This window comes from Arachis hypogaea, chromosome 11, assembly GCF_003086295.3.
Source record: "Arachis hypogaea cultivar Tifrunner chromosome 11, arahy.Tifrunner.gnm2.J5K5, whole genome shotgun sequence".
Classification (NCBI taxonomy): Eukaryota; Viridiplantae; Streptophyta; class Magnoliopsida; order Fabales; family Fabaceae; genus Arachis; species Arachis hypogaea.
In genome coordinates this window covers 64393018-64411721 of record NC_092046.1, presented here as the reverse complement: position 1 = coordinate 64411721, position 18704 = coordinate 64393018, and the positions used below count along the sequence as shown (strand labels likewise).

General features: G+C 32.9%; 1 protein-coding gene across 1 annotated transcript; it reads left to right on the top strand.

Moving 5' to 3' along the window:
- The first annotated feature begins 12157 nt into the window (after positions 1-12157).
- On the top strand, positions 12158-16944 carry LOC112722175 (proline transporter 2). Its single transcript, XM_025773142.3, has 8 exons — positions 12158-12487; positions 12664-12888; positions 13153-13247; positions 13348-13534; positions 13623-13747; positions 14310-14525; positions 14896-15126; positions 16385-16944. The coding sequence occupies exons 1-8, from the start codon at positions 12373-12375 to the stop codon at positions 16532-16534; spliced, it is 1344 nt and encodes a 447-aa protein (XP_025628927.1). The 5' UTR covers positions 12158-12372; the 3' UTR covers positions 16535-16944.
- Positions 16945-18704: the final 1760 nt, after the last annotated feature.

The window sequence follows — 18704 nt, the reverse complement described above, 5'->3', positions numbered from 1 at the left end:
GAGTTTTACCCACTTGAATGTTGTATTGAGTGGTGACTTGGGAAGGGAGGCTTCCCCACACTTAGACCATGCAAGGTCTACTTCCTTGTGCTCTTCTTTAGTTGTTTCCACCTCTTCACAATTCCCTTCACTTTCAACCTCATCTTCTTTGTTACGTGGCTTGGTGTTATCTTCAAGAGCTTCTTCTTGTTCAATGAGAGCCGATTCAACTTTGGATAGAAATTCATTGATGAACAAGGTCATCTCTTGATCAACCTCCTCATATTCTTCAATTTCAATATACACCATGCCAACGTTTTCCTCTTAGTAGCTCTCTTTCTCATTTCTCACCAAGGGTATGGGAGGTTGTGCACACTCGTTTATACTTTCAACTCCATGTCCAACGGGAGCGGATTCCATTGTAGAGAGAAATTCTTCCATGATTGAATCCATTTCTTGATAAACCGCTTCCAAGTTTCCAACGATGATATGTCTTGGAGATTGCGCGCCCTCCGCAACATCAATATCAAGCTTCTTGGAAGAGTTCTCCATGATGCTACATTCCCTTGGACTTTCAACATCTCTTGAATCTTCAACCACCCCTTCCTTTTCTTCAATGATCATAGGCTCCTCCAATTGTTCCAACACAAAATTTGACTCCTCCTTTTCCACCGAATTTTCCAATTTCTCCTTCATGCTTTGCTCTTCTTTTGACTTCTCACATGTGGTCACGGAGGTACCTTGAGTATTCAAGCATTGGTGGGCTAAAGTGTGCACCACCTTGGTCAAATTGGTCACAAACTCAAGTGTATCCCGCTTCATGGCTTCTTGTCCTTGGAGTAACAAAGTGAGAGGATCGTCTATTGGGGCTTGGGGTGAATAGGAAGGTTCATTATTTTGGAGAGAGGGTTCATGGTAGGAAGGTGGTTCTTCTTGGTAAGGGTATGGAGATGATGAGTATTGAGGTGGTTTCTGGGAGTAATCTTGATATGGTTGTGGTGATTCTAGAGGTTCTTGCTCATAATGGCCATAAAAGTATGGTATGGATGATTGGTTATATGATGGATATGGATCATAGGGTGGTGCTTGGTGATGAAAGGCTTGTGAGAATGGTTGAGGTTCATGTTGAGGATGAGATTCATAGGCATATGATGGTGGTTGTTGAGTGTCACAAAAAGAATCATCATAGCCGCTAAGTTGGCATGCATTAGGATGGAAATTATACCTATAAGTATCCGGAGGTTGTTGCCAATAGGAGTGATCAATTCCTTGAGGCTTCTCCCATCTTGGAGTGTTCCAACCTTGGTACATGTTAGCATTGAAGTTCACATTCCCTACAACACAATTAGAGCCAAACTCATAGCCAAAGTGAGAATTCATTATAGAAAAACAAAATAAAACTAACAAAATCTAGTAAACAAGCAAAAGACAAACTATTTACACTATTCACATGTGTACAATAACCAATAACATAACACCATTGCATTCCCCGGCAACGGCGCCATTTTGACGAACGGATTTTTGACGGTTTAGAATTTCACAAATGAATTCTCGTTGCAAGTATAGTTTCTAAACCAATCACTAATCCTTTCATACAAAAAGTTGTTTGTCACTAGTACAAACCCCTAAAATTTATAAACCGAAGTATTGGACCTCGGGTCGTTCTCCCTAGGAATTACAATAAAGTGTCTTGTTATTGGTTATGAGTTATTTTGGGGTTTTGGATGAGGGGCATGAAAAGTAATTGGCAATGGAAATAAACTAACTACTATAAAAGCTCTTGGCAAGATATGAGAACTAGAAGTCCTATCCTAGTTATCCTTCTCAATTGTGATGAGAATTGTTCATTGCTACCACTTAGTTAACCCTTACTAATTAAAGGGAAGTCAAGTGGATGAATTGACTTGAGCCACAAGTCTTAGCCAACTCCCAAGCAAAGACTAGCCTTAGTGCACTCTAAACCAATTAGCAATCTCTCCAATTATCAATCAACAAAGGAATTAGATAACTCAAGTGTCACTAATTACTCTACCTAGGCCAAGAGGAGCAAAATCTACACAAAAAATCCAACCAAGCATTTCATCAAACACTTGGAAGGCACAAAAGAAAAGTATAGTCAATCACAACAAGAATGAATTCTAACTACAATTGAATGTAAAGAATTAACAACAACAATCAAGGAAATCACAATTATCACGAATTACCTCAAATTGCATTATTGAAAGAAAACCAAGGAACAACAATATATCCAAAACAAAATGAAGAATTACAATTATTAAAGCACACAACTAGAAAGAGGAAGAGGAGAAGATTAAGAATTGGTAAATGAGAAATGACTCAAAGCATGAGTTAAACCTAGATCTAAGAAGAGAGATTAACCTAAACCTAATCCTAATCCTAGAGAGAAGAGAGAGCTTCTCTCTCTAGAAACTAACTATCAAGCTAAACTAACTTCTAAGTATCAAAAGTATGGAAAATCCTCAGTGATGCTTTCCCCTTAATCCTTCATCCTTTTTATTCCTTTCCCTTAGCAATTTGGCGCCAAAATGGGTTCAGAAAACCTCTCAAATCGCCAGGCACGTGTTGCATTAATGAGGTCATGTGCCATCATCGGCGCGTGCGCGCATGGTACGCGTGCGCGTCCCTGGTCGATTCTGCAATGTGCGCGCGAGCGCCTTGTGCGCGTGCGCGTGCATGGCTGACTTTACTTCTTTGACTTTTTATGCTTCTCTCCACTTGTATGCTTCCTTCCTTGCTTCCTTTGATCCATGCCTAGTTTCAACCTGAGGTTACTAGCAAACACATCAAGGCATCTTATGGAATCAAACAGAAACTAGAATTCACCAAAATAAGGCTTAAAAAGCATGTCTTCACACTTAAGCACAATTATGGAAGAGATAACAAAACCATGCTAATTCTTAGGCTAAATGTGACAAAAGGTTATCAAAATGTTCTAAATGCAATGCAAAACAAACCGTCAAATTGGGATTTGTCAGTTATCAGTTGACTTGCAAATGAACAAGAGAGCATGAATTAAAGGTTACTTGTTATGCAGTAATGGAGAATATGTTGGAGTTTTGGAGATGCTTTGTCTTCTGAATCTCTGCTTTCCTCTGTCTTCTTGTTCACACACGCACGTTCCTCCTATGGCAAGCTGTGTGTTGGTGGATCACCGTTGTCAATGGCTACCATCCGTCCTCTCAGTGAAAATGGTCCAGGTGCGCTGTCACCGCACGGCTAATCATCTGTAGGTTCTTGATCATACCGGAATAAGATTTACTATCCTTTTGCGTCTGTCACTACGCCCAGCACTCGCGAGTTTGAAGCTCATCACAGTCATCCAATCCCTGAATCCTACTCGGAATACCATAGACAAGGTTTAGACTTTCTGGATTCTCATGAATGCTGCCAATGGATTCTAGCTTATACCACGAAGATTCTGATTAAGGAATCTAAGAGATACTCATTCAATCTAATGTAGAACGGAGGTGGTTGTCAGGCACACGTTCATGGATTGAGAATGGTGATGAGTTTCACGGATCATCACCTTCATCATAATGAAGCGCGAATGAACATCTTAGATCGGAACAAGCGTATTTGAATAGAAAACAGAAATACTTGCATTAATTCATCGAGACACAACAGAGCTCCTCACCCCCAACAATAGAGTTTAGAGACTCATGCCGTCAAAGAGTACAAAGTTCAGATCTAAAATTGTCATGAGATGCAAAATAAATCAATAAAAGTTGTTTAAATACTAAACTAGTAACCTAGGTTTACAGAAAATGAGTAAACTATGATAGATAGTGCAGAAATCCACTTCTGGAGCCCACTTGGTGTGTGCTAGGGCTGAGACTTAAGCTTCTCATGTGCCTGAGCTGTTTTGGGCATTCAACGCCAGGTTGTAACCTATTTCTGGCGTTGAACTCCAACTTGTAACTTGTTTCTGGCGCTGGACGCCAGACTGCAACATGGAACTGGCGTTGAACGCCAGTTTACATCATCTATCCTTGAGCAAAGTATGGACTATTATATATTGCTGGAAAACTCTGGATGTCTACTTTCCAACGCAATTGGAAGCGCGCCAATTGGACTTTTATAGCTCCAGAAAATCCATTCCGAGTGCTGAGAGGTCAGAATCCAACAGCATCAGCAGTCCTTTTTCAGCCTGAATCAGATTTTTGCTCAGCTCCCTCAATTTCAGCCAGAAAATACCTGAAATTACAGAAAAATACACAAACTTATAGTAAAGTCCAGAAATATGAATTTTTCCTAGAAACTAATGAAAATACACTAAAAACTTAACTAAAACATCCTAAAAATTACATGAAATTAACTCCAAAAAGCGTATAAAATATCCGCTCATCACTTTTCTTCCCCAATCCTAATTTTTCTCTCTCCCTTCTTATTTCTTTCTTCTTCCTTCTCATTTTTCTTTCCTCATTACATTTACATTCTTTCATCCATTGCATTTTAATTTTGTGCATATTTTTATTTTCTTTTCTAAATTTATTATTTTACCATTGGTGTTAAATTTTCTTATTCAACTGTTACATCTTTTCTTGAATTATTTTGGTGCTTAGTGACTTGCTTTACACTGTTGGGTAATACTTTATACTATCTTTCATTACCTACTCTTCCCCTTTGTTGTAAATTTTTTGCAACATTGATATGCCATTTGCTTCCACTGTTTTCTCAATTACATGTTGTAGCTACCACATAATTGTGATCCTCATTATTTGGCATTAACCCAGCCATATTTTATTTGTTTTTTATCTTTCTTTCTGGGTTACTTTTCTTCTTTTCCTCTACTTTCAGGCTGGCCACCAAGAAAGAAAAAGGGAAAGCTTCTAAATGGGGAGATAGACAAGTCCATCAGCATAATCTTCAGAGAAAAGCATTAGTTAAAGCAACCCTTCCACTTGCACATCTTAGCATGCACTGAGGACGGTGCAACCTTTAAGTGTGGGGAGGTCGATACCGATCTCTATGGGTTAGTTATTTTCTTTTCAACACCAATATTCTATTTTCTTTGTTTGTTCATTGTTGCATTTGCATATTTGATTGCATGTTTGTTTGATTTTATGCATTTAGTTACTACTTGGTTGAAGTAATATTTTCTTTTTCAAGAAATTTTTATAGTATTTCACTAATTTAAATTGTATTTAGAACATAGTTTAAAAAGCTAAGAACACACAACCTGTGAGATTTTGAGCTTATTTATATGGTTACATTATTTAACCATAAATTTTTATTCTTATGTGTTTTCTTCCCTATGATTGCAATCTTTGCTTTGTTCTATTCTATATGTCCACTATTTAGTGTATTTACATGCTTGCATATGATTGAGGCCATTACTTGTTTTAGCTCACTTATCCCAAATAGCCTACCCTTTCAATTATCTTTGTTAGCCACTTTGAGCCTTTTAATTTCCATTTATTCTATATTTTACCACATCACTAGCCTTAAGCGGAAAATAATTAAAAACCCCAATTGAATCTTTAGTTAGCTTAAGATAGTGTGTTAACTAATAAGTGTGGGGAAACTATGGGTACTTGGGTTAATGAAAGTATACAGTGTTTAAATGATAAAATATTGGGAATTTGGGTTCCTACTCATGTGAAACTAGAAAAATCAAATATCCATGAGCATTGATATGTTATGGTTTACTTTTTCAGAAAAAAAATAATAAAAAAAAAAGAAAAAATCCAAAAAAAAATTCAATAATTAAGTAAATAAATAAGGAGACAAAATTACCCCAATGTTAAGTTAGTGAAAAATCAATGCATATGTGATAAAATTAAAGAAAAGTTGATACATGAGTATGTGATGCAAAAGTGGGAATTTTGGATAGCTAGACATGAATTAGAATTATATAGAGTATATGTGTGTATAGGTGAGAGCTTAGGTTAGTCAAAGATTCATATTATAGCTCACTTGGCCATATATATATCCTCACCCTTACCTTAGCCCCATTACAACCCTAAAAAGACCTCATGATGTTTGCATTGGTACACTAAATTTTTGTTGATTGGGTAGATGAAGAACAAAGTTTAGAAAGCATGACTAGAGAAGAGTAGAGTGATTAACCCTAGACACTTGAGAGATCAGAGTGATATACACTACCAGTGAGGGTTCAATGCTTAATTCTATGATCCCTGCTTTCATGAGCTATCTTCTTACAAGTTTACTTGTCTTTTATTGTATAATTTGAATTAGTGAAATCTGATTTATGTTTGTCTTGAAGAGCTTATTTACTTTTAACCAAGTAGATAGAAACATCTTAGCATGTAGTTGCATTCATATAGATAGGTTACATTTCATACATTCTACCATTCTTCTTCACTCCCTTATAGCTTCTCTTGAGCTTAGCATGAGGACATGCTAATGTTTAAGTGTGGAGAGGTTGATAAACCACTATTTCATGGTTTATCTTGTGCTCAATTGAGTGGTTTTCATCAACTCTTTACTCACTTATTCATATGATTTGCATGGTTTTACGTTTTCCTTCTTGATTTTGTGCTATAATTGAAAACATGCTTCTTTGACCTTAAATTTCCTATGTTTAATCCTCTCTTATTACCATTCGATGCCTTGATATGTGCGTTAAGTATTTTCAGGTCTGATAGGGCAGGAATGGCTTAAGGGACAGAAAGGAAACATACAAAAATGGAAGGAAAGCACAAAAATAGAGTTTTGAAGAAAAGGAAGCGACGCGAACGCATGGACGACGCGAACGCGTGCCTAGCGCAAAAATGCAGCGACGCGAACGCGTGGACGACGCGGACGCGCACCTTGAGCAAAACGCAAATGACGCATTCGCGTGACCGACGCGTACGCGTGACAAGGAAAACTCCCAGATGACGCGAACGCGTGACCCACGCGAACGCGTGACAGACGCCACGTACAGGAATCTACAGAAAAGGCCTCCAGCGTTTTCCGGACCCTTTTTCGGCCCAAATCCAAACCAGAAACACAGAATATAAGCCAGAGAATGGAGGAATCAAAAGAGAGACATAGAACAACTTAGTAATAGAGATAATTTTCACAATTTTAGGATTAGATGTAGCTTTTAGAGAGATAGGTTCTCTCCTCTCTCTTAGGATTTAGGATTAGGATTTCTCTTATTTTAAGATTGCTTTTACGATCACAGGTTCAATGTTCCTTTAATTTATTTTCTACTTTTATTTATTCTATTACTTTAATTGTTATTTATCTTTTCAATTTGGCTTATGAACCATTCATGTTATGATTTTCTTAATTAATATATTTTGAGGTATTTCAGATTTTATTTTGCTTTAATTTATTTATGAATGATTTCAATTCAATTTAGATTTATTTTCTCCTTTTGGTTTTGGTTAAGTAATTAGCAACACTTGAGTTGTCAAACTCAGCTGTTGATTGAAATTGGAATTCTTTGCTGGTTAATTTGTACTCCAATAACTCTAGTCTTCCCATAGGAGTTGACTAGGACCTGAGGATCAAATCAATTTGTCCACTTGACTTTCCTTTGTTTAGCAAGGGTTAATTAAAAGTGGGAGTAGAATCCAATTCTCATCACACCTGATAAGGATAACTAGGATAGGACCTCAATTTCTTATACCTTGCCAAGAGCCTTTAGAATTATTAATTTATTTTTCTTGCCATTTAAATTACTTGCCCCTTATTTTCAAAAACCCAAAAATATATCTTTTTACATAACCAATAATAAATCATACCTCCCTGCAATTCCTTGAGAAGACGACCCGAGGTTTAAATACTTCGGTTATAAATTTTATTGGGTTTTGTTACTTGTGACAACCAAATTTTTGTACGAAAGGATTCTCTGTTGGTTTAGAAGCTATACTTACAACGCGATTATATTTTTAATAAAAATTCTAGACCATACAAAAATCCTAACGTCAATCTTCCTTATGTTTTATTTCACTTTACTTTTGTCGTAGTATTCTCTCACCTTTTTCATATTTAACTTTTTTGCCTTAGAGGCTTCAAATTTCAAAACTCTATTGTGTTCAGTTTGACTAGCCCGCTTAAACTTCGCAGGCTGTGACTAGTCCTCTCTTTGTATATCTTACTTATATATATCTTGTTTACTTTAATTATTACCTTGTGTATCCTGGAGCTATCTACAAGGTTTTATATGTATTATATCTCGTTCTGTTCGTACCTATGAATTTAGTTATTGTGTGTGAATGCTTTGCGTTTCGTAATTCTGCTTTATGTGACTTTGAGTTTTTATTCCTTCATCGGGCTTCTAGTTATATAAATTCTTGATTATATACTATATTATGAGCTTTAGATCTGTCATGGCACTTTGCTATCCTTCGCTTTACGGCTAGAGGTAAGGCTTGGGGTGACAGGGTGTTACAGAATCTATTAAATAAAGTTCTCTTATGAAAAGTGGTGGTCAATATACCGGTGATCATATTCTTTGAAATGAAATAAAATATTGATGATCTTGAATGAAAGGGAAAAATGATTCTCTATGAACAAAGACCTAGAGAAGTATTATAAGGTCCCTAAACAAACAGAAGATCTTTGGATTAAAGTGAAAAAGAAAAAGAGAGAAGAGAAACAACAAAGAAAAGAAAAAAGAATGAAAAGATCAAAAGAAATTCAAATTTAAAAGCTCTGAGCATCAATGGCTAAAGAGCCCAATTACGTGCTTTTGGTGTTGATTGTCAAAAGAAAGGCTTGGGCGATTAGATCTGAGGGCTCGGTGCTTCATCACCCGATAACTTAGGCCAACTGGTTGGGGATTATCGATCGAAAGCCCAATATCAAAAGCCAAAGAGGCTCTGGGCATTGATGATTGTGATTAAGTCTTTAGCTACATGCTTGTGGCAGAATGATGGCGGAATTTCAACCACAACTTACAGGTAAGTTCACCGGGTCATACCAAGTAATAACTTATGGTGAGTGAGTGTCAATCCCACGAGGATTAACAGACTAGGAAAGCAATGGTTGATTAGTTATTCTAGTTAGACAAATTGAAGTGAGAGTTTTGATTATCTATTAACGTAAAAGATAATAAAGTCAGAAAATAAACAATGAACAGTTGAGAAAACGGTATGAGAATGGAGTTAAGGCTTTGAGATGTTTAAATGTCCGGATTAATATTCAATGTCAACTACCTTGATCATGCAATGATTATGTTTATGGAAAATCCCAAGTGATTAAATTCCTATTCTTAGGCAATCCAATCTCCTCTAATATAACTGACCATCAATTTCTTGATCACTCAATTATATCAGAGGATTAAGTTCAGTTTCCGATTTATAAGCTACACAACCTAAGAATCCCAAATCATAATGCAGTTATATATCATGTACTACACGAAGTTCAGATAATTAGAAGTTATGAGAAGTTAGTTTTAAGCTATAATTCTAATGATATAACTTTTTCAAAACTCAAATAGAATTCAAGTAGAATTAGAGTTATTTTCCAATAATCACTAATCCCTAGGATGAAGAACGAAATCAATACTTAAACAATAATCAAAGCTTTAATCAAGGATAGAAGAACAAATATTTATTAATCCATTCAAGTAAATAGATCTCCTAACCTTAACAATGGAGGTTTAGTTGCTCATGGTGTAGAAAACCTTAACAGAGAGAAAGTGTAAAAGTGCATAATCAAAATTAGGAAAAGAGAGGTCCCCGCGAAGGCGGATCTCAATCCTATTTATAGTCGTAATTAAAAAGAGATTTAAAACTTAAATAAAAATCTAGAGATCTTTTCTAATAGCTATTTGAATTACTGAAGAAGCTTGCCAAGAGGTGGAAGTAGTCAAGGAAGATCACAAGGGAGTAGAGCTTGCAAGATCATTAAAAGCACCTCTCTCCAAGCCATTACATCTAACACAACATTCAAGTGGGTAAAATTCTTATCCTTAAACTTTAATTTTCCACTTGAATATAGTTTGCTTGAGACAGATGGTCAACTTAGAGCTCTTTGTGGCTTTAAGAGTAAAAGGGAGATGGTAAGTGGTTGGAAACACAAGTTTCGATTCATTGTGGTTGAAAGCTCAAAGTCTAAATGCAAAGGTTGGTGTAGAGCTAGATTTCTTGGGTCTAGGAAGTTGTTTGGATACTTAATTGAGAATTCGGCTTGCTTGCCACCTGGTTAGAATAATGATGATCAACTTGAAGACGGGTGTGGATACAAGATTTGGGATCCCGGCATACAAGATGATCAATTTTGGGAGCTTAAAGCTTGTGAAGAACTTCATCAAGGCTTGGTGAATTTATTTGGAAATGTTGGAGCTTATTGGAAGTCCAAGCATTGGTGGAAGTTTCAAGATGAATTCAAGCACAAGCTACCATAACAAGAAGCTCACCAAATGTCTAACATAAGGACTTTAACTAAAAGTGCTAAGTGGGAGACACTCCACCATGATAAATTCTTTCTATTTTTCCTTTTGTTTATATTGGTAATAAATTGAATTTTTATTTTCAGTTAGAATTATTTAGTTTAAGTTATGGTTTAGCTTGTTTAATAATGTTTAGCATTGCTTTGGTAGCTTGTTAGTTTATTATTATTAAAAAAAAGGTCCGTCCCACATGTGCGCATGGCTGACGCGCACGCGTCATATTTGATACTGATGCTCTCCGGTACAAAAATCAGAAAGTTGTGCTGAAACTGTGCGGGGAGGCACAACCCAACCCACACGTGTGCCTCGCTAACGCGTACGCGTCATTACATTTCTGGCCTTTCACGCGTGGGCGTGACCGACGCGCACACGTCGTATCTGAATGCTGTCATGCCTGGTACAGTATATAAAGATACTATACCATCTAATAGCCACATAGGTTGATTCCTTCAAAGGACACTTGTCCATTAAACGCTCTTTCAACACAAATCTACACATGTAGATTTGTCCCTTTCATTTATACCAAAAAATTTGCCTTTTTTTAAGTATGTTTTTATTAAAAATGTGAAGACAACATCTCATAAATTGAAAGCATAAACTGAAGTATAGTAGATCTTTTTCTTTCTTAAATCCAAGTATATTATTGTATGTACTTCTTGTTAGGATGATATAAGTAAAAGAATGTTAGAGGTTATTGGAATTTATTGTTTTTTATCATCAGTTAGCCATCAATATTTATAAATATAGGATAAAGTATGTTGTTAGATTACTAAACTAAAAGAACTAGACTAAAAAAAATAAGTTAATAACTAAATAATAATAAAAAATAATAAATTTTGATAACCTCCTAACATTTCTTTATAAAAAAATTTCATTATGTCTGATTTAATGTAAATTTTTCATAGAGATATTTAACTTATACAAGATAAGCTAGTTCAATTCATATATATTTTATCATTTATGATTCTTTAAAAGCAAGAAAAAAAAAAGTTTACAACTCTTTAACTACCAAAGTAACAATTTTGTTGATTATTTCGTTGTATTTTATTAATGACTTATATATATATATATATATATATATTGTTTTATTCAGTAGAATCAAAAAAATGTTTCATATCATTAGTTAATTTTGTTAAATATTAACATAACACGTTTTTTACGTCAGTATTTAATCTTTTAATTAAATCAATACTTAACAAACAACTAGAAATTGACAATGACTAAAATAAAAAATTTTATAAATTCTAATAGATTAAAAGAAAAAAAATAGTCTAAACCTAAAAACTTATTTAAGTGTTTTTTTTTTTAATTGTTTTTCTTTTGTCTTGCATGATCACAGAAAGCCAATTAAAAACTTTGTCCACGAAGATCCAAAATAATTTATCATCTATGCGGCACAAACTGTAATTTTCAATAACAGTTGGATAAATAACCTTGTTCAGATTGACTTATAAGATAAGCATTATTTTGCGGCATTCCTGGTGGATCATATATTATCTCGAACCTAGTATATAAATAGCTCCAAATAACTGGCTTTGCCTCTTTTGTCTTTTCTTGTTTAACTCTAGTTACTATACTTTTCTTTTTTATCTTAAATTTTTAGTATATTCATCAATCATCGTTATTTCGTTGCCATATTAAGCTGAAGCAGTCAATAATATTAAACCAGCCAAACCAATCAATGGCTTTTCCTTTTCGTTTAGTCACGTGATGCAAAGAGTCATGATGAATGGTAAATGATAAATAATTAAATATCCCACTCATCAATCATCATATATTTTTGTCTTTTCTCGAGTCTTGGACACCTTTTTATTTTTATTTTCATTTTTTAAAAATTAATTCTTTAATCTTGATTATTGAGGCTTGAAGGGGCGGGTGTTATTATTCACCTTATACATAATATAAACCATCCACCAACCAAAATTATTTGCATGTGTTCTTCCTCATATACATATATTTCAGGAGCAAATTAAAGGGTGGTTGTTCTTTTCTTGAGATCTTTTGGACATTCTCCGATCTCCATGGAAGTAGAAGGTGCTAAATCACAGTCTTTGAGCCTTGAACAGGACCAAGAAAAGGGTAGCCAAAATGTTGGTGATGAACATGCGCCACATACTGCTCATACCATTGACCATGGTAACAACCTATATTCTCTCCTCATATCTCTGTTTTTGTACAAAAAGTTGTGTTTAACTGATATAAAAAATATAATTTGAATTTTTGAAGTGTACTTTGTGTTGGAATAATATATAAATATTGCTACAACACTTTGTATTTGAATTGATGAGTTATTGGTAACAATAATTTTGCAGATTCTTGGCAACAAGTGGGGTTGATGTTAGTGACAAGCTTCAACTGTGGTTGGATACTGACATTTTCTAACTTAATTATGGTGCCACTGGGTTGGACTTGGGGCATTCTCTGTCTTGTTGTTGTGGGGTTCTACACTGCTTATGGCAACTGGCTCTTGGCTGCATTTCACTTCATTGATGGCAAAAGATTCATCAGATACAGAGACCTCATGGGATTCACTTATGGTGATCATGATCAATTACTTTAAATTATTTATATTTATATCTTGTTCTATGTCCTAACTTCTATCTGAAAAAGAAGACTACATGAGTATTAAGTGAAAATTCACATACAGTTGTTTTCATGTGAAATTAATGTTTTCATGTGAAATTAATAGTTGAGAATTTAATAATCTAGTTAAATCTGTTAAATTATCTAATAATTTTCTGCTTTAATTTCATACGAACATACTGCACGTAAATCTTCACTTTATTTCTTAATTTGTGAAGGGAAGAAGCTGTATCATGTCACATGGATTTTCCAGTTTTTAACCCTACTTCTTGGAAACATGGGTTTCATCCTACTTGGAGGCAAGGCACTTAAGGTAGCTAGTAACTACTAATTAATAATAACTAACTTCAATTACCTTAATTAGTTATAGCTTTAAGTAATTTCTGGGAAAGTGATTGTTTAATTCAATGCAGGAAATAAATTCAGAATTTAGTGATTCACCGTTGAGGCTCCAATTTTACATAGTGATTACAGGAGCTGCCTACTTTGTGTTTGCATTTTTCATCCCAACAATATCTGCAATGAGAAATTGGCTTGGAGCTTCTGCAATTCTCACTCTCTCCTATATAGTACTGCTTCTAATTGTTCTAGTCAAAGATGGTAATATTAAAGTTTGATCTTTTTTAATTTATCATTAAATTTTGCATGCCAGTTAATTTTTTGTTATAATATGTTTTGTGCTTGTTAGGAAAAGCAAATTCGGACAAAAACTATGAAATAAGTGGAAGCGAGGTTCGCAAGGTTTTTAATGCGTTTGGAGCTATTTCTGCAATCATAGTCGCTAATACCGGTGGTCTACTTCTTGAGATACAGGTATATTTTTATTGAAAAATATTATTTGTTCTTTAAAATTCAGTTTTTAGTTAATTTTTTTAAAAATTTATTCTTATGTAATTAATTTAAATATTTATTTTTATATATTAGTTATTTAAAAAATAAAAAAGTTATTTATTTTTTGTTTTTTTTTTTTCTAATTTTTACAGGCTAAACAATATATAAAGAATATTTAGTTAGACTGATTTTTATTCAACACCATACTTCAATCGTAGATAAAATTTAATTTACAAAATTGTTCTCTTTTTATAAAAAGGTTTCGTTCCAATAGATAGATAAGAATAGTAGGTTTTATTCTAGAATGTAGAATAGTATTAAAAAAGATACTCTCTATCTATTGCATTATTAATTTATTACTATCGTTTTCGTAGACAAATCAACCTTATCTGAGGTTGACTTTCACCGCTTTTTCTGTTGACCGTTGTTGTCACCCACATAAAATAAAAAGAAGAATGCTTTTTGTTACGGATACGAAATTGCATGAATGAGTATGATTTTAATAAAGAATTGATTATTCTTCTTCTTTTATTGATGGTTGAAGTCCACACTACGTAAGCCAGCGGTGAAGAACATGAGGAAGGCCTTGTATTCGCAATACACAGTGGGAGTGATGTTTTACTATGGAGTCACCGTTTTGGGATATTGGGCTTATGGATCACTTGTGTCCTCATATCTCCCTGAAAATTTGAGTGGGCCCAGATGGATCAACGTCCTTGTCAATGCCATTAATTTTCTTCAGTCCATTATCTCCCAACATGTAACATCTTATTCTTGTCAAGTTTTAACATAAAATATCTCCCACTTGCTTCTTTTAATTTACTTTTAAATTAAATTAAATACATAGATGATTTTTTTTTCAAAAAAAAAAAATATTTATATGTTTTTTCTTTAAATTGAATTAAATGCTTAGATCAATTATATATTTTTATGTACATATATATATTATTTATTTTATTTTTTATTTCAATATATATTTTATATAAATAATTAATTTTAATAGATTGATTTTAGTGTATACTTAGGATGATTGATTTCTGATAAATAAAGTTTGTATTTGTTGAGTTACATTGATTTGCTATTTATCGGATGAGTGTAAAACTCAATTTATTTGGGTTTCTATGATGCAGATGTTTGTAGCACCAATTCATGAGACATTGGACACAAAATTCTTGGACATTAAGAAGGGAATGCATTCAGGGGAGAACTTTAAGAGATTATTTCTGGTGCGAGGGGTGTTTTTCTCAGGGAACACTCTGGTGGCAGCTGCATTCCCCTTTATGGGTGACTTTGTCAATTTGCTTGGCTCATTCTCACTTGTGCCCCTCACCTTCATGTTCCCCAGCATGGTCTTCATTAAGGTTTTCCTTCTTTATTCTCATTTTATTTAATTACTTAATTAGTTGCTCCTCATTCTGTTTCTTCTTTTGCATCTTATGTTACTTCTTTTATTTCTCTTCTCTCTTCTTTGATGTCTTTTCCTTTTTTTTCTATTTTTACTTGTTTGGTTGTTTTTTTTAATTTTTTATATTTTTAAAAATTTTATGAAAAAAAGAATAATCTAAGAAGAAAAAAAGTACATAAAAAATAAAAAGTACATAATTCTTCTTTTCTACACCAAACACGTCAATTTTGCAATATTACGCACATACTTTTTTTAAAGTAAACACAATTTTTTAAGAGAAATATAAAAAGTAAATATATAAATTTATTAATAATAAATACATAAATTTTGTAATGATAAACATATAAAATTTTTAAGAGAAATATAAGAAATAAATGCAAAATTTATTAATCATAGATATAGAAATTTTGTGAAAGTAAACATATAAATTTTTTGAAAAATAATATAGGAAGATAATATAAAACTTTTTTTATTATAAATACAAAATTCAAAATAATTTATCTATTATTTAACTAAAAGTTCTGTATTTTACAACTAGAGTTTATGTACTTTTTAATTGAAATTTTTATATTTTTGTGTCATTCAAAGTAATTTTTATATTTTTTATATTATGTATTTGTACAATTTAACTTAAAAATAATTTGTTTGAATAAAATCCTCTGTTCATAGACAATTTGAACAAAAAAAAAAAAATAGAAAGAGATGAGCATTTGAAAGGAAGAGGAGAATTTGAAAATCAGAGATAGAAGGAAAGAAAAAGAAAAGAAAATCCACAAGAAGAAAATAAAAAGTAGAAAAGAAAAGAGAAGAAGAGAAGGAGGGGAAATGATACACAAAGAGAAGAGAAGAGGGAAGAAGAGAAAAAAGAAAATTGGAAGAAAGTCAAAGAAAAGTAAAACGGCACCCCTAGTTTGGAAAAATTAGTTGAATTTGGATAAAAAATCGTTTGGTATGTAACATTATCATATAGGAAAATTTTTAAGTATACCGTCATACCGGTGTTTCAGTAATTTTTAACCGTTGATCTTAATTATAAAAAATATATATAATATATATAATTAAAATCAATGATTAAAAATCACTGATACATCGGTAAGACCATATATTTGAAAATCTTCCTATCATATATCATGAATAAGAAGGAATAGTTGGTTAGACTTGGACTATGTATATGTGTGGTGTTGACTTGAATTTGGATTGGTTTTGAATTTCAGGTTAAAGGAAAGATAGCAACAAGAGAGAAGAAGGCATGGCATTGGTTCAACATTATCTTTTCTTTTCTGCTTACCATTGCAACCACAATTTCTGCAGTTCGATTGATTGTTGATAACATTCAGAAGTATCACTTCTTTGCAGATGCATGATAATGATACTGCATGTGTCTTTCCTTTGGGCTTGCATGTACCTAATTATTTGATGATGAGAATGAGTTATTGGCTTATTGCAAAATAAAACTGAGGGGGAAAAAATAAAAAGAAAGAAAATCAGTCATTAATGATTGTTACTTATTAGGGGGTTAATCCTCTATTACTCCATCTATTTAAATTAATTACTGCTTTCATTCTTCTGAGAATTAATGTGTTGATGAGACACTAAAAAGTGAAGGTAAAAGTAATGATTAATTTAAAATGGAGGAAAATTTATTTATTCCTTCCGATTTTCTTTTTTGTTTTATGTACCTCGAATTTATTGACATTGTAGTGTTATTTTTGTTTTTTTTTTTTTTGTTACATTACATTATTTTATTACAATGTTATTTTAGTCCTGTTTTATTGGTTTTGTCTTGCATTTTTGTACTTTTGCATGGGTAGCCAAGTTGATGTCATATTAAGAAGCTTTAATAAGTTCGAATCTTGCATAAGGCATTTTAATAGTTCTTTCATGCTTGGCAACATTATAACAAGTTAAAAATACTATTTTTATATTAAAATCGATGATCAATATATTTGTGTATAGATATATGTATTATTTAATTTAATTTTAATGTATATGTTATACTCCAATATATATTTTGTAGTAGTGATTAATTTTAGTAGCTAATTTTAATGCACACTAACATAGTTGTTAATAAGTAGACTATAAGATCCAATCTAATTTAAAGACCTGAAAATAAATTAGATTAGACCTGAAATTTAAATAGAGCTATAAAATTCAATCTAACTTAAAAGACTCCATCCAAATTTCATTAGTTTGGGTCAAAATTGACACATCTCTATATAAATTAGATTAGACTTGAAATTTAAAAACTCAACTCGGCCTAATAATTTAACTAGTCTAAGACCAAGGTTTGGGTCATTCAACCCGACCTAGTTGAGAAAGACTGAAAGAGAGAGCTTGAGAAAGTGAGTAACTAGGGAAAGGTTAAATATTTGAATGAATTTTCATTCGTACTCCTTCTTTATACAATAAGACAGTCACCTCCTGCATAGCCTATTCTACTTGAGTTTTAAGTCTCATATCCGAGTTTTTTCTCGCCATGACTCCCTTTTGCTGAAGCACCCTCTCTCACCCTATTCTGATTGAGTCGCTGTAACATTTCTGCTGCTTTCTCTTCTCATCACGGATATTTAGTTTCCGCCTTTATCGTTGCTAGATTTGTGCTTATTGTCTTTGTCTTCATCTTATTGTGCTCGTCATTACTGCATTTATGCTTGTCACCATCACCATCGTTGTTGCTGCTTCATCTAAGCTTTCCACCTTTGGCATTTCTTCTTCCTTTATCTTGTCGTTACTGTTGTTCTTCTCATTGCTATTGTCACTGGTTTGTGCCCATAGCTGTTGTCATAATCGTCTAAGTTTTTGTTGTCAATTTGTGCTTTTTCCTCTAAGCTCATTTGTTTTGGTTTTGTTGTTGGCCTGGTTTATATCTAGTAGAAATTAAATTTTATTTTGGCTCAATTTTGTTGAGGTTTTATCAGGTTTTATTAGAACTGGATTAAGGTATTAAAAATAATAATGAATATTTTTTGTCAAATTTAGATAAAGACAAACCTGATTTCAATCAATCTATATATATATATATATATATATATATATATATATATATATATATATATATATATATATATATATATATCTAATAAAAAAATTATTTGCTAAATTCACGTGCATTGGCGTCATCAAGCACTACATATAACTTTATTTCTCGATTGCTTATGTAAGGATATGTTTAAAGTTATTTTATGAAATTGAAATTAATTTGATTTCGAAGTCAAATCTTATGTTCGAAATACATATAGAATGAGAATTGATTTAATTAACGTGTAACTAAATTCAAATTCCTTTATTTTTAAAAGAAGTTGATTGGAATTAAAATGATTTATCATTTACGCATTATATAAAAGATCAGAGAAAGATTTCAAGAGAAAAAAAAGTGGTAGAGATCTAGTGACGGTCCAGCAGTGCAGCTAGAGGCAGTGGTCTGACCACCGACGACGAACACGTCGGATCACGAGCAATGATAATTCAGTGATAGGTGGTTGTTGGTGATGATAAAAAATGTATAAAAAATAAAGAGTAAAAATATAAAATTTT

Bases quoted from the DNA above. Each gene is read 5' to 3' on its own strand.
- LOC112722175 (XM_025773142.3), top strand. From the start codon at position 12,373: ATGGAAGTAGAAGGTGCTAAATCACAGTCTTTGAGCCTTGAACAGGAC. The intron at 12,488-12,663 runs GTAACAACCTAT...ATAATTTTGCAG, and splicing joins TGCTCATACCATTGACCATG to ATTCTTGGCAACAAGTGGGG. The intron at 13,535-13,622 runs GTAATATTAAAG...TGTGCTTGTTAG, and splicing joins AATTGTTCTAGTCAAAGATG to GAAAAGCAAATTCGGACAAA.